The sequence below is a fragment of the Nesoenas mayeri genome, assembly GCF_963082525.1.
Source record: "Nesoenas mayeri genome assembly, chromosome: 8".
Lineage (NCBI taxonomy): Eukaryota > Metazoa > Chordata > Aves > Columbiformes > Columbidae > Nesoenas > Nesoenas mayeri.
This window is the reverse complement of record NC_137554.1, coordinates 30,132,227-30,159,261: the sequence shown is the minus strand read 5'-3', so window position 1 is coordinate 30,159,261 and position 27,035 is coordinate 30,132,227. Positions and strand designations below refer to the sequence as shown.

The following is a 27,035-nucleotide window of genomic DNA, read 5'->3' as shown; positions in this document are numbered from 1 at the left end:
GGCATTATCACACGCCGTTATTGCGAGCCGTTCTCACACTGCTGCATTTTATGCTGCTTCACATTTCTACAGACTTGTCACTCAGGCTTGGATCTTTGCTCCAGGCTATACTCGAAATACAAGATGTTAACCCAGGAGCAGCTTATTAAAATTTTGCCTGTGGTTTGCCTTGGAACTAGAAGAATTTAAATCACTCTAGTTTCTACTGACTTAGTTTGTTAAAGCCTCCGATACCATTCTTGACACATGTATTTTGCTGATCTAGCCCAGAATACTGTTTGGTACCTAAATTTGCTGTTTCTGTGTCTAAGGACGTGTGGAATATCTGTGCAAGATAACTTTGATGATTGTACTTCTGCTACTGGTTTTATTTTTAGGAAGCACGAAGTAAACAAAAGTTCCGAGTCCTTAACTGGGGAATAACAGCATCTATTTGCATGAATGGAGAGATCAGTTAATTGGGTTTAAAAGTCTGTGCTTTGAAAAACGTGTTACTCACAAGTATTTGTACTAAAACCGATGTTTGCTATTGCGTGGAGCAATTAAACATTGGTACGGTATTGAAACCAGTTGCAGATGAGTTCTAAAATAAATCTGCCTTAAGTATGAAAATAATTAATTTTTAGAGGACCGTAATTTTGTCTTTAAAGCAGGACAAAATTTATGTCAAACCACAGCAAATCGACATTGCCTGTAAATGTTTAGCTTCGCAAAGTAAGAGATGCACAGGAAATTAGCCATCTGAGAATAACTCTTAATGAACATTTTTAGTGAGGTGGTGATGGCGGTTTCTAAAATAACCTACACAGCTATAGGGAGTTGGGTGGACCGGATTGAAATGTGATTTATTTGAGGGGCGGGGGTGTGTTTGTGTGTGCGTGTGTGTGTATATCCTCTGGACTTCAAACATTCTTTAAATCTTTGGCATCCAGTGGGGTTTGGAGCTCGGCTGTTGGAACGAGCGGGTCCCAACACTTGGAACCTTGACCCCCACGGCAGCTTTCCCGCTCCCACAGCCGTTCCGTTCGGGTCCGCTCGGCCCCGCTCGGCTCCGTTCGGCCCCGCTCGGCTCCGTTCCCCCGCCGCGCTGCGGGGGGCGCCGCCGGCCCGGCCGCCGTTACCAAGTGACAGCGGCGCGGCCATTGGCGGGGCCGGGGGGGCCGGTCACCTTTGCAGCGCCCGGCTCGGCTGCATCGGCTGGGGAGAGGAGGAGGGGGAGAGGGAGGAGGAGCGGACTCAGGTGCAAGCAGTAATTTCAAGGGGGAAGGAGAGAAACAGCGACAGAAGCTCCAGCCGCGCCACAGTAAGTAGGACTCCCCTGTCAAGCAGTTCGTCGCAGCGGCTGATAAGGATGCGTGTAGGTGAGAGAGATTGCTGCCTTGCTTTAACCAAGAATTAGAGAAAGTAGTGATTTGATACGTGTTTTGTTGCTTTATAGACAAAGGGAAGGAATAGCCGGAAATATTCTGGGATGTTATAAAATCGAAAGGACTTTCTGTACAGCGTGGCGATGCACGGCAGGAAATTAACTCCAAAAAGAATGCTTTCTCTCAAACTGCTGCAACAGAATGGGAAATTTTTCTTTTCTAGTACCTGAAATTCCTCCTGAAGACACAACAAGGACTATCAAAAACATCAGAAAGATTCTGGTACTTTTAAAGAGACTTAAAGCAAACGCCAGCGTAATATCTGAATGACCTTGGAGATCATTTTCTGTGGATTCATTAATTTTCACTGCCAGTCTTCTAGTCTCAGGAACTCTAGGATGAAAGATGGTTTTAACAGTTTAGGGGCCTTTTAAAAAGCAAGATTGTATACAATTAATTACCTGCCTAATGATTCCTGAACTAATCAAGCATTTACTTAAAACTGAGCACAGAAGATGCTTTCTTTTAATGTTTCCTTTCTCCATAACTGTGAATAAAATGAGCAAGGTAATGTCCTGCAATTCAAAGAACATTTTTTAAAGCAACTGTTTATGATGCTGATCATCTAATAAATATAGAAACCCTAAAACTACGTAGAAGATGAAGCCGAATAACAGAATAATGGAGTAGTAAACAATGGCAGCTTTTCTAGTCAAATCAGCATTTCATTAGCTTCCCAGCAGAATGCAGATGGAAGTTTCTGTTCTCGTTGTATGAGGGTTTGTGGAATGATTCAGGTGTTGCTACCGAGGTGAGCAATGTCATGGATAGAGCTGTGGACTCCTGTGTACTGACCCACTGGAGCAGATATGGCAGAGTTTCCAAAGATGCTGATTTTAAATTACTACTGCTGAAGTTAAATTCAAGAGGATTTATTTTGTCGGTGGGGACCTTGAATTATGCTTTTTGGCATTAATAATTGTAATGGACTATAAGTGTTGGAAGGAATTGTGAATATTGACATAAGTCTCCAAATTATCTCCTTAAATTATTTTCATTTTCAAAGGAATAGACGTAATCTTCCTCATTGTATGCGAGATGTATGTTTGCTTTCTTGGGAGTCAGAGGACAGACCTGCCTTGTCCCCCACCCGTCTCCCTCCAAATAAAATTCATTATTCATACCCAAACAGTGGTGAGTCTATTGGAATTAACCTTGACAAAGATGTTTTCCTTACCTTTCCAATGAATAGCATGGATAATACAGAATACCGACTCCTGAATGGAGCCAGAAAAGACAGCATTAGATGATGAACTTTTTCCTTTACTCTCCAGTCAGTCTGTGATTTGAATTGGGACATTAAAAAGATAATCTCCAGTAACTGCTGGTCAAGGAAACCTGAGCTGTACTGGGGTTCCTCCTTCTCTTCCCCCCCCTCACCCCATTATATTCCAAAGTAAATGACTTTCTCAGGAAAATAAGCAGAGATTTCCCCCCCCTTCCTTCCCTGGGAAATGAATGTGTCTCCTTCTTTGGTCAGTTTTTATTTCCATATTTCACAGTACCTGTTTCTTTTAGAAGTGCCTTGTGTTTGCTAAAGATTGGTCAAGAGCACTGGAGGAGCTGATCAGTGGCCTTTCTCTTTCTGGCTTTTTTTTTTCTTCTCTTTTGTTTGTTTGTTTGTTTCTTTCTTTCCTTAAAGCTAAGGTGTGCCAGAGGTGATGCCCTGATGCTGAGGAGGCATCAACAGCTATGGGACTGTAACCCTCCCAAATGTAAGCACTGGCAGTGTCTACCAAGAGAGACCGTGAGACGCTGAAGCAGAGCGTAGCTGCTGTTCAGCAGGTCATCTGCTCACTACGGCTCAGATTGCAGTGGTCCCCAGTCACAAAACATGAACCAGTCCCGATGGATTGAATGGAGGACTCTGAATATGAGCAGTAGTGTTCTGAACGTGTCTGAACATCTCTCCTGCCCTCTTGGATTTGGTCACTACAATGCAGTTGACATCTGTATCCTTGAGACAGTTGTTATTGTCTTGCTAACATTCTTAATTATTGCGGGTAACTTAACTGTGATATTTGTTTTTCACTGTGCTCCACTTCTGCATCATTACACCACCAGCTATTTTATTCAGACCATGGCCTATGCCGATCTTTTTGTTGGAGTTAGCTGCCTGGTACCTACTTTGTCACTGCTCCACTACTCAACAGGTGTCCACGAGTCCTTGATGTGCCAAGTTTTTGGATATATCATCTCAGTGCTAAAAAGCGTATCTATGGCATGCCTGGCTTGCATCAGCGTGGATCGCTATCTCGCTATAACAAAGCCTCTCTCCTATAACCAGCTGGTCACACCTTGTCGCTTGAGACTCTGCATCATTTTGATCTGGATATACTCTTGTCTGATCTTCTTGCCTTCCTTTTTTGGTTGGGGAAAACCTGGTTACCATGGAGATATTTTTGAATGGTGTGCTACCTCCTGGCTAACTAATGCCTATTTCACTGGCTTTATCGTGTGCTTACTATACGCTCCTGCTGCCTTTGTCATATGTTTCACCTATTTCCACATCTTTAAAATTTGCCGGCAGCACACCAAAGAGATAAACGATCGGAGAGCTCGATTTCCTAGCCACGAAGTGGATGCTGCTGGGGAGACTGGGCACAGCCCCGATCGCCGCTATGCCATGGTCTTGTTTCGGATAACCAGTGTATTCTACGTGCTGTGGCTCCCCTATATCATATACTTTCTGCTGGAGAGCTCTAGGGTGTTGGAAAACCCAGCGCTTTCCTTCTTAACGACGTGGCTTGCTATAAGCAATAGTTTCTGCAACTGTGTGATCTATAGCCTCTCCAACAGCGTTTTCAGGCTGGGACTGCGGAGACTGTCAGAGACAATATGTTCATCTTGTATGTGTTTAAAAGACAGGGACGTACGGGACCCTAAGCCGAGAAAACGGGCTAATTCCTGCTCCATTTAAAGAAAACTGGCGCATGCGATCAAACGCGGAGTTTTGATAGTATTTGCTGTACCTGGAAACTTGCCAGGAGAGAAATGTTTACTTGAATAGTTTGCTGTGATGTTAGAGTGAGTTTCAAAGTGATTGCGGAGAAGGCGAAGGCTGCTGTAAGAGGGGTCGCTGAGCTGGGGTAAAGCTCTTGTGCAGTTGTGAGCAGAGCAATTCGACAGAGACAACCGAGAAAGTCAGAACTAAAAATCTTCCAAAGGGCATGAAATAACTACCACATCAGAGGAGGTTCCTCATAAAATAAGTTAGTTACTACCTTCTATTTTCTCCCTTGTAGAAAAGTTGTCTTACTATCTTTGTGTCAGAATATACTGTAGCCTTCTGAATTTAAATATATTTAAGAGGAAACAATCAGCAACACAGTAAGTGGCTATCCGTAAATTATATACTTGAGGACTGTAGTAAATATTGCAGCTAAATAATCAGCTCTATCTCTGCTCACATCTTGTACAATTTTCAGTTGTACGAGCAATCCGCAACGCATAAAACCTACACTGGGCATGACGCTTTTGGATTAAATGGCACATTTTGGTACAAATTCCACAGAAGCTCTCCCTCTCGTTTCCCCTTTTTCTTTTCCATCCTGTGCATCCCTAGATCCCATCGCGTCCGAGTGGGTTAGTTTGAGGGCACCAAGGAGGTAACCGAGTTTCAAACCATTTATCCTGCAGAAAGCAATAGCCCCTCCTGGCTGGCTGAGTAACTGCAGCTGCCGTGGACAAGGACTTCTTCAATCTCTCCTTCTCTTGATCCTGTTAAATCAGCACACGGTATCGATGTAGTGTCCTTTAGGGTGTACTAAAGCTTCTCCTTTATCGGCTACACAGATAATCCTAATGCAAATATGATAATTGCACAGAACGGTGCGCATCACTGCTTAGAAAATTAAAACTAACCCTTATCTTTGGGAAATCTAAATAGCTTACTGTCGTAGCTGTCAATCCGTTGTGTGAACCTAGCTTGCACATGCTGTATTTTTTTTAGAGAAAATGTAAATTGTGGTCTGTGCCTAATGTTTTCCTAGCACATGGAATAGGTCAATGCTACAGGATTGAAAAATTACACTTGCTTTAAGAGAAATACTTCTGTGCAGTTGTTGAATAGCTGTTTGTTAGACAAGTGTTCTTGGAGGAGGTGAGCAAGACAGTTTAGTATTAAATACGGGCAAAAAGCTTCAGTATTTCCTTTTGTACTGAACTGATTTTCAGGTCCACTGATGAAATCTTTTTTATTTTGCAAGGGCGCACATTAGGTTTGTGTAATAAATTTCCAGGGGTTCAGATGCATGCTAGTCAATAACATATTTAAATTATTATTTTGAACCAAATGTAATTTTCTTAGATGGTTATTGGCTTTTTAAAAAGGCCCAATTATTGATTATTGGTGCCTTTTAACACTGCACTATTATTCCTTCTTTCACCAAAACACATATGTAAAGATTGTGCCTATTACTTTTTGTAATGGAAGCTAACCACGCTTGCACACTTGTGGTTTGACTCTAGATCTCCCTTAATGATGTATTCTTTGTTCTGTTGAGGTGGTTCTGAACCCCTGTACATTTTTTAAACCTGTAAGAAAGTTGAAACAATGGAATAAAGTAGTATTATGTATATCAAAACCAGCCTTGGCTTTAGTTCCCTGATGTCATGCTCCATTTGCTGTGGAAGTTCTTTTGGGTTGGGGCTCAGGAGTGAACAATTTAAACTCCAAACTCAAAGCTGCTTCCTTGCCATCTTAAACATTTATATACCAGTTTCTAGCATTGTACACTCTTAAAAGCAGATTGAAATATGACTTGAAACATTCCTCTAGCTGATCTGAGCCATTGCTAATGATTAGCCTTGACAGATACTGTGGAAAAATGAGTTGTGTTTTTGCATGTATCTTGTAATGCTCCATGTCTACAGGAATGTGTCGGCTGCCTTCTTTTGAGAAGCTGCCGATTGTTTGGGAAGGCTCTCTTTGGCTGACTGCTGCTCTCTGAGGTTGTGTAACCCCGTCTCTTCTTACAAACACAACTTGGATTCAGTTCGTTTTGTCACCACTTTGCCATTGTTTCCTGCTTAGTAGGTCCTCAGCATGCAAGACTTAGACAAGGAACAATGAAGTAATCTCGTTTCTCACAACGCAAGGGGCTGGTTTCACACCAATAAAGTAGTTTTGTGTCTGTGCTCCAGATCTGACCACTCACCGCTCCTGATTTTTGTTGGTGTTCCTGGTAACAAGTTTCTGTGGGACCTCCTGAAGTTCAAGAACAGTTCTAGGAAATGTTTGAAGTTGAACTAACCTTTTTATTAAGCCCAGCCTGAAGGCAGTAGATTCATTGTTAGCGTGATATTATAACTGCAAATACGTAGAATTAACAGAAGCAAACTCCTCTGGATCGGCAGTGCCTTAGTCAAACCCTGCTTGTAGAACCTCAACAAAGAGTTGGCGCCCATCAACTCAAAGCTTTATTGCCTGCAAACGGTGGGTCAGAAAAGGGAGTTTCACTCCAGAGGCCGCGGCACAAGGTTTACTCGCCAGCCCTAAAGGCAGAATTAGCAATACTTTTCATTCCACCATCGCCTGGAGTTCGCAGGTGGGATTGAATATTTTCTTTTCCTCAGGCCGCCCTTGGAAGGAGAGACTAGAGTAGAAATCCAGTACCCTGCAAACAGACTGTAGGTTCCTAAGTTCTTTGTCCTTTTTTGGGGGTTTTATTCTTAAATGGTCACTTAACATTATTGGTGCAAAGCTGATTTGCTTATCTGGACCCTGAGTTTCAGCTGCTGTAAAGTCCCACTTGAACCTGTTCTCTGTAAATCCCAGTCGCCTGGAATCTGTCAAATTCAACACCCTGTGAATACTGCGTTTCTTCTCGCTGTTTGCAAGGTGATGGTGTTTGTCCTGGTGGTCGGTCACAGGAATTGTTAAATTTAGTCCATGTGTTTTATTTTTTGAAAGCATTTTCTAAATTCATGGTTTAAAATTTTATTTGAGGGAGGTTTGTTATTGTTTTACTAATGTTGTCTGAGGATTCCAGCTGGTGCTGAATCCTCTTCCAAAATTATAAGGCTGGATGTTTCAATGGATTAAAAAAAGCCACCCAATCTGTCACTTTTGATTTTCACTCTGTCATTATATAAAGTCTCATGTTCTGGTATAAAAATCTTGATTAAAGAATGAGGCTTTTACAGCTGGTATCTGGAGCACGTATCCCACTTCCATGTGCCTAAAGATCTTTATGATTAGTGAAATACTTAGTAAATAGGTGACCTGCCAGTGAGCAAAGAAATCCATATCAAAAAATTGTTGTTGATACTATAGGTAATAATAAAAGTCTCTCCATATACAGATACATTGAGGGAGTCACTAAAACTCTAGGTTCCTTAAAAAGAAAAAGAAAGTAGCCATGAGTTGAAAACTTATGTTAAATATGAAATAAAAAGGGTAAAGTGAAGAGATATACCTAATAGGTAAGCAAAACATATATATATATATATATCTGAAATTCGTGCAGGTAGATGATGATGTGCTGCTCCATTTCTCCGCAGTGCTCACGCCCATAGTGTAACGGAACCTCTGTCCAGGTCGATTGAGTTGCTGGTTTGGAACCTCATATCTTCAGCCTATGGAAAAGTAAAATAACAAATGGTTTGATGGCAGCAAAAGTGCTGCCACAAGAATAGTTTTTTCCACATCAAATTCTGTGTGCTTCTTTATTTTCTGGAATGACCACATGAATTCCTTCTTAACTTTCTATTCTTTAAAGGGAAAGAAACCTGTAGTAATGAGAAGCAGAGTGCTGTCTTTTAAAAGTTAACTTATTATCTTACAGTAACAATATTTTTTCCCCATTTCTGCTTAAGAATCCATTTTGTCATTGTTTGGAGTGTTTTGCTTTATCGAGCCATGTTTCTTAGAGACAGGTTATAAAGACCTTTTAAAAATAGCATTTACATTGTTTTTACGATTATTTTTAATAATCCACGTCTTTCCATTCTGTTATCACTGGCACCAAGAGAAGTTTAAGCCTTTGACTTCATCCCCCCTGTTACCTCTGTGTCCCTTTAGGCAGTTTTACAGATGGAGCGGTGTGTCATTCTAGTAAAGAACTGAACTAGGGGTTTTTTTTAATTAATATATTTTATGTCATTTGAATGGCAAAACCAAACATGACTTTGTTAACAAGATGCCAGTTAATTTTTAGGCCTTTCCAGAAAGGGAAGCATCACTGGGGTGGTGTTTTCCTGCTAATGTCAGCGTTGCCCGGAACATTACTTGGAGATACTATTTTCCAAAGATTACGTGATTTTTGCTGAGCCAAATATGAAGTCCAAGTAAAATCTGTGGGTTTTTTTCCTATTTAACATAGACATGTTGAATTTTTTTAATATATACTACATTTATACATAGACGTCTGCAGTCATTAAACATTTTAAATTGTTAACAAAAGGTTATGTCATTATTGTAGATTAGTGGGGTGAAAGCAATGTAGAAGGATAGTTAACGGTAGCTTCCTACTCACAAATTTTTCTAGTCAATCTTAAATAAAATGCCACCTTCCTCCATCGGATATTAAGAATATTCTTCTAGCAAATAAGATCTGAGCTGTAAGTGCTGAAGGAACAGTATGTGAATGGAGAAGCAGCTGTTAATGGCTCCGTGCCCCAGCACAGCCTGGAGGAAACGCTCACAAAACATCGCTTGTACAGCCCTCATTTCTTTGGACTTTTCCTTTGTCCAACGCTGTGAAAGGCAGGGTGGCTATAAGGAAACCCTGGTGCTTTCAGCTCTGCCGATGGGAGGGTTGGAAAAGCAATTTCAGGCAGTAAAAAAGCCTGGAGATCTTCGGGGTTTTATCACAGTCTTACGCCGTCTGCTGCCAAACTTAACCCTCTCAAGAAGAATGTGACAGCAACGCTGAAGGCTTCTTGTTTTAATCACTGGCTGCTCGGTTTGAACAAAGAGCAGGTGATTCAGATCGAAATGAAACTTTTGTCAGTGCAGTGATTAGCAGGGAAAAAGAGCTTCAGTTTTTCTGTGCGATGTTCATCCTGCCTCAAAGCTCACAGTCTAAATTTTTGCGAGCGGCAGTATTGAAAAAGTGACAAAACGTAAAGGTTTGGAGAAGGGGAAGCTCAGAGATGTCCGTGTTAATCATGCGAGGGCATTTCTGCATTTTGACAGCATTGCTTTTTGTTTAATTGTTTTCTTTAAGTGAAATACATACTGCTTGTTGTTTGAATAAGCACAAATTCTTTTAATCACAGAACAAGTCCATTTTATGAGAGATTTAAATGAAGAATAGGTTAAGTATCCCTGGTAGAAAACCAAGTATGTTACTTGTTAAACAGGTACTACTATGAATTTCAAACACTTTGGACAGGAAGGTCTTCAAATAGCTGTACCAGGTGAAGGTTTCTAGTGCTTCTAGGATCTCTGCAGTGTTATTTATGCTCTTGCCTGCATTATTTAAAAGTTCCTCTCGTGTAAGATCTACGTTTAAAATTGTAAATGGACAAATGATATTTTCCATGATCAGGTAAATTTGTTGTGACCTAAACCAGACACTTGCTGCAAGCACAGGTTTTGGTGTTTATTAGGTGATCATGTCACACAGGTTCTCATCACCTGTTTGACTGCAGGGAAGCAAATGTAGGGTCTGTGTACTGAGGCAGAAGAGCTTGACCGTTCCTCACATGGACTGCTCCTCATCTGGTGCAAAATGACTCCATCAGGTGAGCCCAGGTAAGGTGGTGGCTTTGTGAGGGCAAACATGACACCAGGTGACCTTAATTTAGTCATTTTGGTATTTTACTTTAATGCTACTGTGTTACCCTATCTCCATTTCACACCTGTGCTTAAATTACAATCATCACCTACAGCTGAGATCTCTCTCAGTCCAGCATGCTGTTTAAACTTCTGGTTCCCATTCTTTGCTGACATCTGGGGTGCTTTGAAGTGTTACCCTTCCAGCAGCAGAACGAAATGCTCCTTGCATCGCCTCCTCATCCTCGGTCATTGCAGGTCAGTCAAAACGCTGTACAACCCCATTTTTGGCTGTGGGTAGGGCTGTATGGTACAGAACGCTGGCGTGGCTGGATGCTGTGCGTGTCCTGTACATGTGGTGTTAGCAGGTGGAGTTACCCGTCTGGCTTAGCTGAAGGCAATAATGATTTTAACAGCCTCAGCTTCGTTTAGAGCTTTATTTAGTAGGGTTTTTAATGGTAAGGAAAGTAGTTGTAACTTAAAAAAAAGAGTAATGAATTGTTATTAGGTCACGAACAAATTAGTCTTTTTCATCTATGCTGAACAGGATCTTCATAAGAGAATTTTATTATAATCACATTTTGGGCGCTACAGTTTTTATGAAGAGTTTTAATGCACCTGTGCATAAGGCTTGTAAACAGTCATATAATGGTAAGGTTTCAGTGGCAGCTTTTTCTTCACTTCAAGGGTTTTGGGACCATTTTGTGGATAGAGCTGGGGAAGTGCTCAGTGTGTGCTAACATTAGCAAAGCCAAAGCAGCAAACCGAGCCTACACAGGAAAGGCCTTTAGCTCAAACTATTTCCTCTGTAATATTGGCTACTTAATATTGCCCAGGCAATATTTTGTGTTGGCTTATGAAGATCATCTATAGAGATCTGATAAATATAAGCGTAACTATATCTTATAGTAATTAAATTGCTTTTAAGATTTTTGATTTTTCAACTTAGGACTTTTAGAGACCAATTAATTATTTTCTTTTGCTGGCTCTGCTTTACTTGGTCTCTGGCTTTGAGATTTCCTTTGAGTTCCATTTCAAATTAGAAATTGAATTTTGCTGTTACGTAGATGTGTTCTTCACTTGACTCCTATAAAAACCTTGAGAAGAATATTAGGAAGATGATGTCTTTGAAGGGAACTCCATTTAGCCTTAAATCTATTGAGGCTGCATTTCATTGTATCTAAAATATGCTATTGCTGTACCTTGTTTACTAGATTTCAGATGTCTTGGCAACAAGCCTCGTTGACAGATGACAAGTTCTCCAACCGCTTCTGTTGGGCTGAAAGACCATTTGCCACTGATTTTATTTGTCAAGGTCGCTAAGTAAAGAAACTCTGTTTTGGTGGTGAATCAGTATTTTGGATGCCATTTATGGAGATACTTCATCTGTTGTATTAAGTACAGTTGGAAGTGTTGTCCCTGTTATCCCTGTGCGTTTGCAGCTCATTTCTTGTGGTTTATCCTGGCTTGGGAAGCTTTTTTGGGGAAAAGGATGTCTGTGATGGTTGGTTGTTGATACAAATGTACTTTGGTGATCATCTTATTTTATGAATTTTGCTGCATTAGGTCTGTCTGCATTTCAAAAATAAAAATCATAGCAAAGTGCTCTTGTAGTAATGGTATTGATTTTGTTTAAAAATAAATTTATAACAAGATGAAAATTTTTTTACTCTGGTAAAAAGGGATTTGGAATGTGATGTATGTGAGGAATACTGTTGATAATTTATTTTGGGAAAGATTTGAATTTGAAGGGGCAGATGAAATTCAAGAGATTGAATACAAATATTGATTCTGAAGAAGAGCAGCCCTTAGTTTCCATACAGTAACAAAATGAATTGTATCTGTTTCTTGTCGGAAAGAGGATTTGGGATTACTATAAGTCACTTTATGGAAATGGTACTTTAATGAGCTTTGACCTACCAAAAACCATTGAGATATTAATAATTATAAAAATTATAAAGAAAACTATTAGGAAGCATCGCTGCGGCATCCATGGTGTGTCTGGGTTTTGAATCCTGGGGGTAGCAGAGCTGGAAGGGGCTCTGGGGTAGGACAGGGGACCTGCTCTTCTTTACAGGACAATCTCTGTCTGGGATCTTCTGGTCCCGAAAAGGCAGGATTCAGGTGCAGGGGAGCATGGGGGACAGAAGACACTCTGCATGTCAAAAGCTGACATAGGTTAAAAATTCAGATACATGCAGGGAATAATGTATTAAATTCTTCTGCCTGTCCCGTTGGTCCTCGGGTGCCTGTGCCCAGTTGCTGTTGCAGACAGTAGCGATGCCACAGGGACCCCAGGCCGACCTCACACTCCTGCTCCGGCGTGTCCGTACATCTGTGTTACTTTTCATATACCACCTCTGGATAGTTATTTTCATATTTGGTGCATCAGGAAAAGAATGCAGAGTTTACTTCAGCTGTATTTTCTGAATAAATAGTGAGTGCCAAGTGAGCGTCTGTGTGTCAGTGTGTGTGGAAGGTGGCTATGACAATATAAGTGTCAGTATGATCGACTGTCCCCATCTTTTCTCACCTTTTGGAAGAGCATTAACAAAGGAGTTGCGAAGGGGACTATATTGCTAATTCTGATGCCACATATCATCATCTTCATCATGCTCCTAGAAAATGGGTGGTACCAAACCAATAGGAAAAACACTACGGAGGCTGCAATATTGTATTTGAAGAGGGGCTAAATCCTTGCAAAAATTCCCCTGACAGCCTCTTGTGGCTGTGACACAGAGTTAGCATTTCCCAACAACTAATTGGTATTTTCTCAAGTATTTCTACAATCCCTGAAGTTAACGGCGAAGCTGACAACAAAGTCCCACAGTGAGTAAGGCAAATAAGTATCTTAATGAGCCGTGATGAGGGTCGATTGTGGCCATGTTGTTCCACTCCGTATCAGCAACATGATATGTATTTTCTGAAATAACGTGTTGGCCTTTGAGAAATAAAAGCAGAATTCTAACTAGATCTCCGTAGAACTGGGGCTGATATATTTAGAGTTGGAAACAGTGTGTAGTTTGTTCTGCCTGTCTGTATCTCCACAACTATATATTCTCGTTAGTTTTTTTATAGAGGGAAGCTATTCCATCCTACTCCTTTCATTTTGCAGTGAGATCAGTTAACACTGGTTTGCCCTTAGCATTTTCTCATTTAAAACCAGTATCGATAGTTATGTCCTGTGAATAAAATCTGATTTATAGGGTGCATTCTGGTCCCTTCTTTGCGAAGTGCCTTGTCTATGTGGCTAAATCATGGCCTGGATTCTCTGTGCTCCAAGTTGTTTCCCTGTGTTGCAGTCCCATGTATCGCTGCATTTTAGGCCAGTTCGAGTCCTCTTCCTCTTGTTCATGGATCCAAGATGTGGAAAATATTGGGCGCAATTGTAGCTTAGGATGTCACTATTGAAATTATTTTCATGACTTTGTCTTGTTCCTTTTCTTGTAGATTAATTTAAATGAACTTGCCGAAACCAGCGAGACCATGGGTATTTTTATTTTTCGTCCTTATGAAGTAATAATTGTTTGAAAAACAATGTGCTTGTGCAGAACATTTTGAAGTTTCAGGTGGATATTTAGCTTATGCTCTTTTTTTTCCCTCCCCCCTATTCTTGGAAACATTCTTGTTATTGGTAATGTAAAATAATGAAAACTGAAGGTAGCGTGCATTGCAAACATGCCTGCTAACAATGTTTGCATTCATACATACAAATTTCAGTCTAGAAGTCAGCTTATCTTTACAATGTTTTCATCCAAAAGCATTTTTGCAGCTTTTAAAAGCGGTAGCTCACTAGTATTGATAACAATAAATATGTTGGTCCAGCCCTTTGTCCCTGCTGCAAACAGATTTCCCATGGACTTCAGGGCAACCTTGGAATATTAAGGAAGTTTGGCCGAGTTTTCTCTGTTTGGTTTGGCAGCTGAAGTGTTGCAAACAGGACAGAAGTCTCACATGAAGCAACTGTGTGTATTTGTGTGCTGAGCTGACGATGGTATGTTAATGTATGTTCAGAAAACCACCTTTCTCATCTCTCCTACTGCTAAAAAGCAGAGACCATGAAAGCAACAAAGGGAGAGAATGCTCAGCTCCACTTTACTGCGTTGCACTTCATGCTTTCGGTCTGATTTTTGAATAAGCAAATTGAGTGGCAGGATTTAAAACCAGTATTTTTCCACGTACGTGAAAATGCTGGTTGTAAAAATATTATGCTATATGATTTCATGTTATTAAATAACTTTAAACGCAAATTGTTATGGTAAACGTATGACAGTTTAAAAAGTATAACTCTAGGTTATTATTTTAGGACTTCTGTATCTGAACTCCAAAGAGCTTGGCTAAATTTTGTTATAGTTCCTTTGTTGAGCCATTCCCTTCCCCCTGAATTGTGGTGCATTGAACTGCTCTTCTTTTTCCAATTTAACAGCATATTGGCCGTTTTTCTTTGAAGTGAAATATGACCATATGAATATAAAGGGCATTAAGACATTCTATGACTAGATTAAAGATTGATTGAAGACTGAATCTTATTTTTTGGTTGCTGTCATCTTTTACTGTCCAGTTTGCCAGATGGAATATTTGAACATGCAAAATCAGATTTGAAATCTCAAAGGATTCATTCCTGAAGGGAATGTGGGCGGGTGTTTTTGTTGTTGTTTGTTTGTTTGTAAAGAAAACCATATTTTTCTATAACTCTGAGACTGTAATCTTAAAAAGGTTTTATACCTATTTACTGTTGTGTAGAACTTTTGTTAGATATTTAAGTTGATTCTTAACTACTGCCATAGAAGCCTTTTTCATCCTGTGAGAACTTTCTGCATAACAGAATGTTGTTGGTCACACTTCAGTTTATCATTCCTGCCACCTTTACTGTCCACAACAAAATAATCTCATGCATATAAATCAAGTTCAGGTTGTGTCTTGTGCTCTTATCGCTGGACAAAATGATTTATCTCAGTTCAGCTCCTTCAGTTCTTTGTGGTCCTTTGGAACAGCATCTCTAGCTGTGTTGGAGTTGACCTGCTTTCTTATTAATCATTTTGTTTCAAAATTAGGGCAATATTAGCATACATTGTGTTATATTTAGGTTTCATTGTTCTTGGAGTTCCATGAATTCACAGTTAGACTTAGAACACGAATTTAATGTTTTGTGTCGATGTTTTTTTGTCCTGTCTTGGCAACCATTAAAACCTCATAAAAGTGGTTCAGAAGATCGGTAGCAAAATCTTGGCTCTGAACCCTAACAAAAAGACAGAAATACTATTATTTTCAATAATTTTAGTGTTAACGCTTAGAAAACTCTTTAGTTTAGACTCATTTTTTTGCTTCTCTTAATAGATTAGCAGCTTTGATCAGCAGCTTCATTGTAATTTTTTCTTCTTATTTTTTCTTCTTATTTTGGTGTGTTGTTTTTAAAGACTTGGATCTTGATCAAATATATAGTTATAGGCTGCAAAATGGGCAACTTTCAATTCATGCTCATTTGATTGTTGGGTAATTCAGAGGAGATAAAATTCTGTATTGGAAGAGGCATGAATCCATTCTGAGCTCTTTTCGACTTGACATTCCGCAGCGCTGAAGATTTCAAATCTAAAAGTTAATCCAGAACTCACAAAATTAATGCCTGAAGCAATGATTTTTTTAGGCAGCGAAAGGTGATGAGTTACGTTCCCTTGGAGAACGCTTGAGTACATACACTACATTTCATACCACAGAGGCAGAAGCTCCACGCCTTACAGCCCAAACATACCTTGATGTGCGATATGTGGTTGTAAATAGGCCTTAACTTGTCAGAGGGTCGGCCTGGAGGCACCGTAATTCTGCAATGCTTTTGTTTGTTTGAGGGAAATATTCCCTGCGGGGCTGTCGTTGGGTTTATATAAACCGCGAGCTGCTCCCGAGCCGAGGCTGAAGGAGAACGTCCTTCCTCCCCAGCCGGCACACGCGGAGCTGCCATCTGGGTGCACGGGACCAACTCCAGAGCAGCCTTGGAACTCGGCCGGTAAATGGTACAGAAACCTTGAAGCAAACGGAACAAAACATCACCCGACAAAGCCTTTTGTCAACGGTGGCGCGTTCAATGGCGTTTTCGTCCAGCCAGCGTGGGGGTTTTTGGAAAGGCAGAAGTTTTAGATGTTTGAAGAATGTTTTTTCTGAAACCTTATGCCTTATTTTTGAGGGTGTTTCTTCTTGCAGTGTTGTCAAATGTTGGCTTCTGTTTTTTTTACACTTCTGATTAGTTAATTTATTTCTCTCAGTAGGACTGAATGTGAAAGAGAAGAGAAGCAGCTTAGTCAGCCATCCTTGCTTTTACTTGTTTTGGTTTCTATCATTTCCTATGAAAAGTCATTTTCTTAGACCTATGAAGTGGAAGATTACTTAGAAACGCAAGAACCATTTTTCTATTTTTTTAATGGTTTTAAACAGCTGCTTTTTCTCATGGTTACACATCATTATTTTTTTATTTCAAAAAATACTTGAGGGTCCAAATTTGATCTGCTTGGGTACATTCTCACTCTCTAAATTTATGTTCTGTTTATATTACCTAAACTTCAAGTAACATTGTTTCAATCCTGGCACCAGGTATAAATTACCGCTCCTGTACTATATTCTGTTTAAAACAAACAAACAAACAAAAGTTATTAAGACATGGCCAAGAGCTGATCAGGTGAGTTCTAACTAATTGTGCATTTTTTGATTGTCCTTGTTTATCTTGGGCTGAGGTTTTCTGACTGATCGATATCCTCACTCCTCTCTAACAATTCAGATCTCTACTTGAGATCTTTGTATCTACTGCAAGACGTTGTTAGCGGGACCCAGCCACGAATCAGTCGGTGTTTCTTTGTCATCTGCTCTGTCTTCCAGACCTCGGCATTATACGGTTGATACCCACAGGGTAAGATCTTCAAACTTAAAGGTCATTCTATTAGAGAGGCAATAAATAATAAGAGATAGCTAGGACTATTTGAGGCTTTTAGAGCTTTGCATATAGTGATCTTTTTGAAAATCTAACAGAGAAAGAACAGCACTTAGAAACCTGGGGATTTAAAGTTAGGTTCCTAAACGCTCGTGTGTGGCTCCTAAGTAGACCTGAGCAACCCATAATCTCACAGTCAAGTAACTCAACAACTGTGGATTTAATAGTAACAAGTAAATAATCTCCACAGATAGTCTATAAACTTACTGAGACTTGAAATGTGATCATTTTCTTCTAACAGTAGGGATTACAGCTCATCTTTATTTCCAATTGTCGAGCTGTCTTCCTGGAATTGAAGGTTATGCTACTGATGTAAATACCATTATGAGTTAAATGTAATGGATCCATCAGCATAATGGCTTGCTTCCTTTCCTCCTGTTTTTCATTGATTTCTGTTTTTTTAATACCACCTATTTTGTCAATCTTCTCTTTTCCCGATTCTCCATTTTCCATATAGTCGCCCTCAAGTGCTTCCAGGCTGTTCTAACAAGGTGCTCTGCATCGTGCACAGGAGCAGCGTGACTGGAGGAGCAAGAGCTGTTTTAAGAGGTGCCTGAAAGCAGCTGGGCTGTTGAAATTGTTTCCAAAGCCACGTTTAGGTGGCCCCTCGTGGCTGGAGAGGGCAGCACCTCACACCTTACGTGTTAGGATACTGTGACCTTGCCTTTCCTACCTAGTGCTTGTTTACAGTTTGCTAGAGATCAGAAGAGAATAGAAATGTTAAGTAACCTTTCTGAACGTAGATCAATGATATTGGTGTGAAATACCATGTTTCATACTACTTTTTTTAGTTTCAGTTGGGAACTGGCATTCTCCAGGGTGTGAACAATTAAAGCTTAGTTAGCAGTTGCAGACCAAGTAAGTTTTTGTTGATCAAAACACATTTGAAAGATTGAGTTGTACTCCAAAAGGGAGCTTTTAACTGTGCGAAAGAATTGGATGAGAGGTCGGACAGTGTGTGGAAAAATGGAATCAAATGAAACAATGACTGATTTCAGTGCGTGTTTCCCATTGCTTTCACAGTGGGCAGCATCTATTGCGTGTCTTCTGCAGAGCTTTGTCTTGCTGAGCTGCCTTTTACTGGAATTTATTTCGGAAGCGGGCCGCTCTCTTCAACTCAGCGGTCACACTTTTGTCCAGTGTCCAGAACGGGTGATAGGGCTGGTGACTTATGCTACTACTCATCTAATATATATGATGTTGTTTTAAAATACTGCTGGGTGGTAGCAGGTGGGGAGGAATAAATCGCATTTCTACTCTGTTGGAAACAACAGTGTTTGTTTTTTCTACCTCTTTCCATCATCCAGTGGAGAATTTTTTTGACTTTTTGTGAATACCAAGAAGTAGACAACATCCATCCCTTCACTGTGTCTGTTTCAGTTCCACAGTTTGTGTAACAAAATGATGTTAGAAATAAGAGTTTTCTTAGAAGTAGGTAATGTTACATTTGTACGCGCTATCTTGATTTGAGCATTAATAACTGTGAAACAGGATTAGAAAACTAACGGCTGAAACAGTTGCTTGGGGACACCTTGTTTGTTTGCTCCTTGGTAATTCTTGGTGTGAAGCAAAATTGCAGAGGAGAGATGAGCAGCATCCATTGTCTGAGGAATGAACAAAGGTCTTTAGTGGGCCAGTGATGAGATTTTGTCAAGAGGAATAATGCATTCTAGAAGAATCTAGTTGTAGAACTGCAGTTCTTATAATTGTCCCCACTAGCTACACCTTTTCCAAACCTGACAGAGCCTGGATCCTGTTTACGCTGTCTGTGCCGAGTTTCATTCTATTGCTGTTGTGGACGGTGAAAAATTAACAACTTTTTAATACCCACCTTTTCACACTTCCCATGCTTTCCAAGTACAGTTAGTTTTTCATGCTTGTGGTATTCCTAGGTGGATAGGAAGATAGGAATAATATTCAAGCTATATGGACAGAGCTTTCAAATTCTAGTAAGAGTCTACATGTTTAGTGCAGAAAACCCCATACATAGGAAATAATGGCTGTCCACGGTATTTGGCTTTCTAAAGCCTGAATAAAATAGCAGGATAATTCTAATCCTTATGCAGATGTGACTACGTGTGGAGCCTTAAATTGCTAGTTTCTAGGATTGTTGTAGCATTACTGATGGGAAGGTTATGAGGGTGAGAAGTTGTGCTGATGGTGTATTTATGGACAATGAGGTTGGGGATGAATTATTAAGAGAGTGTAAATAAATGTACTGTTTAGGAGCAGTGGTGTTTGCACTGTAAGTTATAATGCTTTATTCAAAATAGGCAGCTGAGAAAAGATATTACTGTGAATAAATATCTTGAAGTGCTGTAGTGGTGTTCCTCAAGCTCTTGGTTTTGCAGGTGATACCGGTTACAGTTGGTTATCACGTGCCTCTTACCGTCCTTTGTGTAGAACCAAAAGTCTCACCCCCCCGCCCTTCCCAAAAGAACAACTAAGTACTTGATGTTATCAAATTAAAAACAGAATGGATTTGTTTTAGTAATGACTAAACCACAGCTGACCCCAAAAGTCAAGGCAAAGTGCAAATCTTTGGACAGGCAAGCAAATGCAGTTATGGTTGGAAGAAGCTGAGGTGTTGTCTATGTGCGTAGCTAATTTGAATCTCAGAAATAACATCTTTTCTCTAAAAGCGAACAACGTAGCAGAAATTTATATGAGAACAACTTGTTCAGAGTTACCTAAATATCAAACAAAAATGTCTTGCGTGATAATGAAGACGAATGTTTTGGCAAAAACTTAAGAGAGGTTCTGTGAAGCACATTAATCTTCCAGTCTTCCCCTACTCAGCCCTCAGGACGCCTCCTCCCACCCCACAGCCAAAAAGCCCCAAATGTACTTGACGAAGAAATGTGAAGGTGGTTTTTGCTAATTAAATAGCGAGTCATTCACAGATACAACAAATTAATGCCATTGCAATCACTGTGGGCCGGTATAGATTTGTAGAGGTGAAGAAGAACGTGATTTAGTGAAAATACTAGTTTTGAAGTAGTTTATTTTCTATTTCTGACCTGCTGGTCAGAAACAAGTTTGTCTACAAATAATGAAGTGGGTAAGAAAAGTGTTGAGCGGCCTCCTGCTGCCTCTCACTGTTGATATTGGAGTGACACGGAGATGGAGGGAAAGCTGGAACCCACCGAGGGCTTGGGGAAGATTCATTTCCATAAGAAATGAGGCTAAAAATACATTTTAGTGCATTGCTAATAGTGATGTATTGGTGAGAGCAAGTTTAATGAAAAGCTGTCTTATGTGGTTAGAGGATAACATTGTTCCCGTAATTGGGTGCTGAAAGCAGCCTTGTTATTTGTTGCAACAAATCCTGGAGAAATGACAAAATAAAGAAGAGGTCGCAGAATAGCGATGAAGCTTTTAAAACCAGAAACAATACGCATGAATACTTTTAATGACAAGATGATACATGAATGGTATCAATGCTAACGTTTAGTCAGCGGTATTAAAGTTATTGAAACAGAACATGTTTTCATTAGGTAGGCAAAGTTCTGGAATGCCTGCTCAACCAATTCAACAACATAATACTTGAGAAAATAAAGAGATTGGATAATAAATACATTAGAAGTGGAGTGTGTAATAGACTGTGCTTGTCTGAAGCAGTATGTGAGGATTTCCTTGCCTTCTGGATGTTACTGTCTTAACTTTGGATGCAATGGTTTACAGTATACAGAACAGAAATTTAGATTAAAACTGTGAATGAAGTGAAAAATATAAAAAAAGCACGGAGCAGAAGGCAGAAGAGAAGGCACAGGCACAACCAATACTTCCTCGCATTGCCAAAGCCTGGTTTTGGCATTATACTGAGGGGAAGTACCTGATAGACCATAGGTCTGGTGGTCATGAGGTGGTTGGGTTGACATTGCCTCCCTGTCACACGTGTCACATACTTGTCCATTTTCACAAAGGCAGCTGTGCTGTGCTGGGCGCTCCGATCTGGTGCTTCGCTGGCCACGAGAGAGTGAGTTCAATCGTGGGTTTGATGGCTCTAGACGGCTACCCTGCATCTGACATGATCCTTCTGCTTGGCCAAGAAAATACCAAGAGAAGTTTGCAGCGTAGGTGGCACTTGGGACAGGAGCAGGTTACTGCTGAGAAGCCAAAGGGAAGGAGAGGTTGTGTGCTTGGTGAAACCAAAGAGGTTCCTTTATTGAAGTGTGTTGAATAGTTTTCGTATTGGAATGTTAAACTTTAACTGTAGACTTAATTTTCTAAAGGGAGGATGGGAACATAAAATTTCTCTATTCAGTTTCTCTTAATTTTATAACTTTACATGCATAATCATTTAAAGTAACTTCAGTATTTCTCAGAAATTGGTTCACAGTCTACACCATGTCAGTAGACTCTGAATTGTCTGTTGTCTTTGTTTCTTCATATAAACAATATGCATTGCCAGTGGACCATGTGGCAGTGACATTTCTCTGCCTCTAATTGTCAACAGTGTAGGTAATAGTAGGGAAAAACAAATTAGAGAAAGTTGCTTCTTCTGTATGCCACTGTCTGAAAAATGAACATCCATTCTAGCTAACGTTGGCCGTGCTTAATGCATGTACTTACTGCAAAGAAATTCAGCGACGGTTAAGTGGAAATGACACCTGTCTGCTTTAAGAAAGGTTGTAGGATAAAGTGTTCCAAACCCAGTGACAATGTAGAATGTTCTGTATGCTAAATGGGTACGTAGCATAGTCATTTGTCTTAATTATAGTCGGTCATTTTCTTCTTAGAACTGAAATGCTAATATAGTTTGCTTTTTAATTTTTATGCTATACAGATTCCTTTAGTGTCTAACACATTATATATATACGTATACAATTTAAATTAGATGTTACAACTCTTGCACGTTTCTTAATAGTTATTATATTTCTAGTTGTGTTAAAACCTTTGCTTATTATGTTCATTAAGTTGCCTACCGATCCTGTTCTATAATATAGGGATATTTTTACAGTTCTGATTTCCCATCGTGCCAAGAAGCTAGGAAAATATTTTGTGATGGATGCATGGAAAACCGGTATTTTTTTCTTAGCAAAGTAATTGTATTTTGTGATAAAATCAAAACCTGAAAGTCAAAACCGAGAGTAGTGACGGCTTAGAGCACTACTCAATGTGAGTGTGCTGAGAGTACTGACAGTGTAATGGGGATGTCAGAGCTGCAGTTTGGGTTGTGCTGCTCGCATGGAGCCAGGTAAACTGAGGCAGAAACCTCTTACCCAGCTGTTTCCAGCACCTTTTTGTCCCTGCCAACCTCCGACCGTCCCTTTGGCCCTGCAGCACCCTCCTCGGCATCTGTGAATTTACATTATTCAGAGGGGAGTCATGTTTGGGGATGTAATTTTCATATGGAACAATGAGGAAAGGAAACTTTTGAATGAATCACTCTATAAGCAGCATTGAGGTCTTTGCACTGAACTGGGGCTGGTGTGGTGGAGGTGTGAACGAGCGGTGGCTTTTACAGCAAACTCTGCTGGGGTTTTTCCTGAAGTTTTGTATGCTTGATGTTGTATGTGTGTTAGTAAAGTGAATAAGATGGGATGTAGATCATGTTTTCTCATGTCAGAGTTCTGTCATTACTGATGTGGAGGATTCACAAACAAAAGCAGGAGGTTTCAGGGAGCCTGCTCGATATAAAAGAAATAGACTTTGTATCGCAATCAAGTGGTGTTTGAGGGATGTACTCCCTAAGATGGAATGTTTTTCATTAGTTGCATAGAAACAGAAAAATGATGTTATTACTTCTGATAGGAAATGATAAAAAGTCTTCCTTTGGTTACTGTTTAAGGTAAGGGATATCTTGAACCTCTGTGGGAGTATATGCAAAAAACAATCTTAAACTGATGCTGAGTACGACTGAGTAGTGCTTTCTGTTCCCAAACATTTCAGATATTTTTTCAGTTTTCTAAACGAGGCCAAATGTTGTTGGTCATTCATCTGCTCACTTACAGTGCCCAACATGGGCCATAGCGTTGCTGTTCAAACGTAGATATCTATGTTCTGCTTTCTGTGAAGATAAATTGAGTTATATTTGTATGAGTCATAGACTCAACTCCACTGGTTGGGTATATATATCATGGTTCCCAGACTGTACAGGTACTACTAATAAATGTAATTAATTTACTTTGTGCAGCTTCCTTACCAGCCCAGCCTTTTCTTGCCATACTCCCATTCCTTTATTTGGAGTTTAGGTTTTCCTAAACATTTATTTGATGAGAAGCAGCATCAGTATAATTTTTTGAAACCTAAAGTTTCTATATCTCTGAGCAATCACGTCTAATCAAACAAACAAACAAGGCAGGAGTAGAAGGTTTCAGGTGAGAGTTAAGATAAAAAAACTAACCTTGGTTTTATTTCTTTGCTCTTCTAAAAACCCTTTTTCCTTCACTGTTGTGAAAAATGAATTCGGCCACTTGCCTGCCCCTCCTCTAACGAGGGAGTGGGAAATGTCTGTCTTGGTAGGATTACTCATGTCCACAGTCCTTTGGGCAGTGCTATTTGGTGCTTTTGCTATAGGATATTTAGCTAGAAATGGTGTTTTATTGGCAGGACTTCAAAGCATTCTCACTGCTGAAAAGTATTGGCAGGGGGGGGGATAAATTTTTTTCCATACCCATTTCAATAGGTACAAACTGACCCTGAACTTGTTGTTCTCCTACATCTACACACCAAACCAATTCTAGATATGATTATATTATATTATTAAGAAACTGAAGAGCTGGAACTCACGAGATTTCAGTATTTAAGAACACTTTTATTTATAAGGCCTTGATAAAATTTGTGTTTGCAGAGTTAAAAATGAATAGTTATTTGGTTTTCTTAAACACATCTGCATAGAATAAACAGAATTAACCATTTAGTGAAGGAGAACCCTGCTCATAGCAACGGGGATGCTGTCTACTTCAGGAGAAATAATCAGTCCCTATTTTTGTCTTTTTAATTGCAACAATTCTTAAATAACTACTGAAAAATAGCAGAAGACCTTTGCATGTAGCTTTCGGTAAAGCCTCTCACTTCACAAAATCCGTTCTTAACTAAAAAGCAGAGTAGAAATATAAACAGATTATCTAGTGTCTGCACTTTATTTGTGTCTGTTGGTCTCTGTTAATGTCAGAGAGATGTATGTTGTGGTGGTAGCAGCTCTGACATGGATTACTTTCCAATGCTTTCTCCTGATTCCCATCTCCTGGGCACCGATATAATTACTCCTGGTTCTCCTTGAAGAAAAAGAACCTTGAAGAACAGGAGCCTGCAAGCTCCTTATTTTACAGCCTGGCTTTCTGTCTGCGTGATGGTATTTTTGTACATTTCAACTTAAGATGCATTTTTTTGCAATTAGTATTTCACTTATTAAAAATAAAATGTTATTTGTATGATTGATACATATAATTTCTTTAAGGCTTTCTGTGTTGGATTTGGAGATACTGATTTATATTTATCTAAATTTAGGGTTGAAATATAGCATATTGCACAGGCTATTATCTTTTAATTCTAGGGAGCGCTGAACAATTTTCAGTTCTTACAAAATCAGGTTCTTATTCTCGAAATGTGACCAATTATCTAATAGAGTTCTTTGTGGGTGTGGGTTTGCAAGGAACATAGCACAGCAAGCGCTGACGCGTAATCTCCCTTTTGAGGAATATGTATTGTATTTCTCAACTACCCGCTGACAATAGCTGCCAAAATTAGGTAGAAAAATGAGAGTAAGGAGACACTCAAAGCAAGAAAATGTAAGTGAATATCAATTAAAATCTGAACATGGTGGACACGATCATGCTGCATATTCTGTTTCCCCACTTTCAGTACTGTATCTGTTGTTGGTTTAGGTCATTCTAGCACTCAGATTTTACCTGTTTTTTAAGACTTTGTTTCTAAAGGAAAATAGAAAGCCTGATGTTTTCTGGTGCTACCATGAAAGGCGTATTGAAGGTTTTCCAAATTGAAGCCTTTTGTGGCAGGGGAATCCAGCCCCTGGCAGCCCCGGGTGCAGCGAGGAGGGTGCTGCAGCGCTGCTGGTGCTTCCCATTTCACTGGGGGCAACATGCGACTTCTGCTCTGTTCTGGTTCAAAGTTTCTGCTGTTTTTTCTCCCCCCCTGCCCTCCAGGTGCGTTTTTCCAGCAGCAGATAAGCAGTGAGGTCTCAGAGCTCCTCTCTAGTGCTTTCTCTTTGGTTTGCTCTTGTCCTTCACAACTGCAAGTCAGGTTCTGTTTTCCAGGCTGAAATTCAAAGTACGGTCATTTATATACGGTGTTAGAAACTAAAGACGGCATAAAATTGAGGAAAAGCCTTGAAAATGTAATTGCACCTAGTAGTGAACTACTAAAAGCTGCTCGGTACTACGTGTCATGAGGCTTTAATTACAGAAGTGAAAAGGTTCTACTTGTGATTTTCCAGATGATTGAAGGCATTCAGAGCTTTTGACTTCTGTGCCACTTCTCAGCTCTCCTCCCACCTCTCGTTGTTCATTCTCCTTTGGTCGCCTCAGTGTGTGAGTCAGGGAGAGATGAAAAGAAATAATTATCAAAGCACAAGAACACAGAATGAACAAATTAGGTATTTTTAAAAATATTGTCAGAATTTGAGCTATACTTAGCACTCCTTTAGCTTTCCAGAACAATGGAGAGTTACATTATATTTTGAGTTAACACATGTGTGCAAGTTACACAGTACTAAGAATATTCCTAAAAAGCATTTATTGATCTGACTCAAAACATGTAGAAGAGCAAAGCCTTTGAAATCAAGCAGCATGAATTTTTGATGTTTTGGGGATCTTTGCTCCTTCTTCCTATTCTTCACCTTTGAAACTTGTGTTAATAGACTCTCTACCAAGATTTTGATTTATTGCAAATAGTTTTTCATGGTAATATGTTGATGTTTTTTCTCCTCTGCACTCCCTACTTTGTCCATCACCTGCCCCCTCTTGTGATGACAGTTTGCTTGCTTTGAATGTTTGAGAAAGAGCTTATGCAGAGCTCCGTCTGAATGCTCGCTGGGGAGGATATGGAAGAATTGGATTAAATGTTGTCCTTGGTTTAACAAGGATTTAAAGAGATGTTTCTTGTGTCTCAAGGTCCCATCTTGGAGGTGAACAGCAGATGTGAGATGGGTGAGCTCTGCCTCTCGTGGGCCGGTCTGCCATTGCACATTAAAAAAAAATAAGGTTTGGCCAGAAAAAGCCTGAACGTGACTCTGCAGATTTGTCAGAACATTTCCTAGAAAAGGAACGTTTCAAAATACGTTTTTGACTCCAGCTCTGATTTGGAGTGTTGTGCGTGTGTGTGTGTTAGCCCATCACAGTTTCCTTTTTTCCCCCCTGCACGCATAGTTACTCCGCTTTAATTTTTGAAGCGTTCAATGTGATTGATGTGTCAGGTTTTGCTTTGCTGCATCTCCTTGCAGTTGTCAGTGGGCAACTTTTCCCTTCTTTCCATCAGGCTGTTCTTCTGCCTTGTCTCAGTTTCTAGACGTACAGAGTTTGTGTGTCTGTCCTGATTTTTTTGATCTGAACGCAATGGAACAGTTGCATGATGAAGATGGTTTTGGTGCTGGACACCTTGTATCTACAGCCTCTCCAAAGGCTCGTCTTCTAATTCAGAATTTAGATTTAACTACAGTAAAGAAGCTGGCTTAAGAAATTGATGATAAGTAAAAGTGAAAGCTTTTAATATTAATAATCGTGATCCAATAAAAGTAGTTAACAATCTCTCATTTCTTCTTGGCAGTTTTTAGTGACAGGTATTAACCCTGTGATGCAAGAGACTGAAAGCGATTTTAAATGGAAAAGAAACCGGTATTTTGGTTTTCATTGCCCCAATAGATGCATTAAAAATGACGCCACGTGCGTAATAATAAATGACACCATGGCGATTTGTATTTAAATGACAACAAATTGTATTTCCACCA

The 27,035-nt window shown here is 39.8% G+C and overlaps 2 protein-coding genes across 2 annotated transcripts in view; both read left to right on the top strand.

Annotated features, from left to right (window-relative positions):
• RABGAP1L (RAB GTPase activating protein 1 like) overlaps positions 1-27,035 on the top strand; it is a gene marked incomplete at its 5' end in the record, with an annotated part of 208,595 nt that overhangs the window by 57,661 nt on the left and 123,899 nt on the right. The window lies entirely within an intron of this gene.
• Positions 2,805-4,347, top strand: GPR52 (G protein-coupled receptor 52; the record flags this gene model as incomplete). The annotated part of the gene is made up of 1 exon (XM_080348752.1): positions 2,805-4,347. The coding sequence occupies exon 1, from the start codon at positions 3,262-3,264 to the stop codon at positions 4,345-4,347; it is 1,086 nt and encodes a 361-aa protein (XP_080204878.1). The 5' UTR covers positions 2,805-3,261.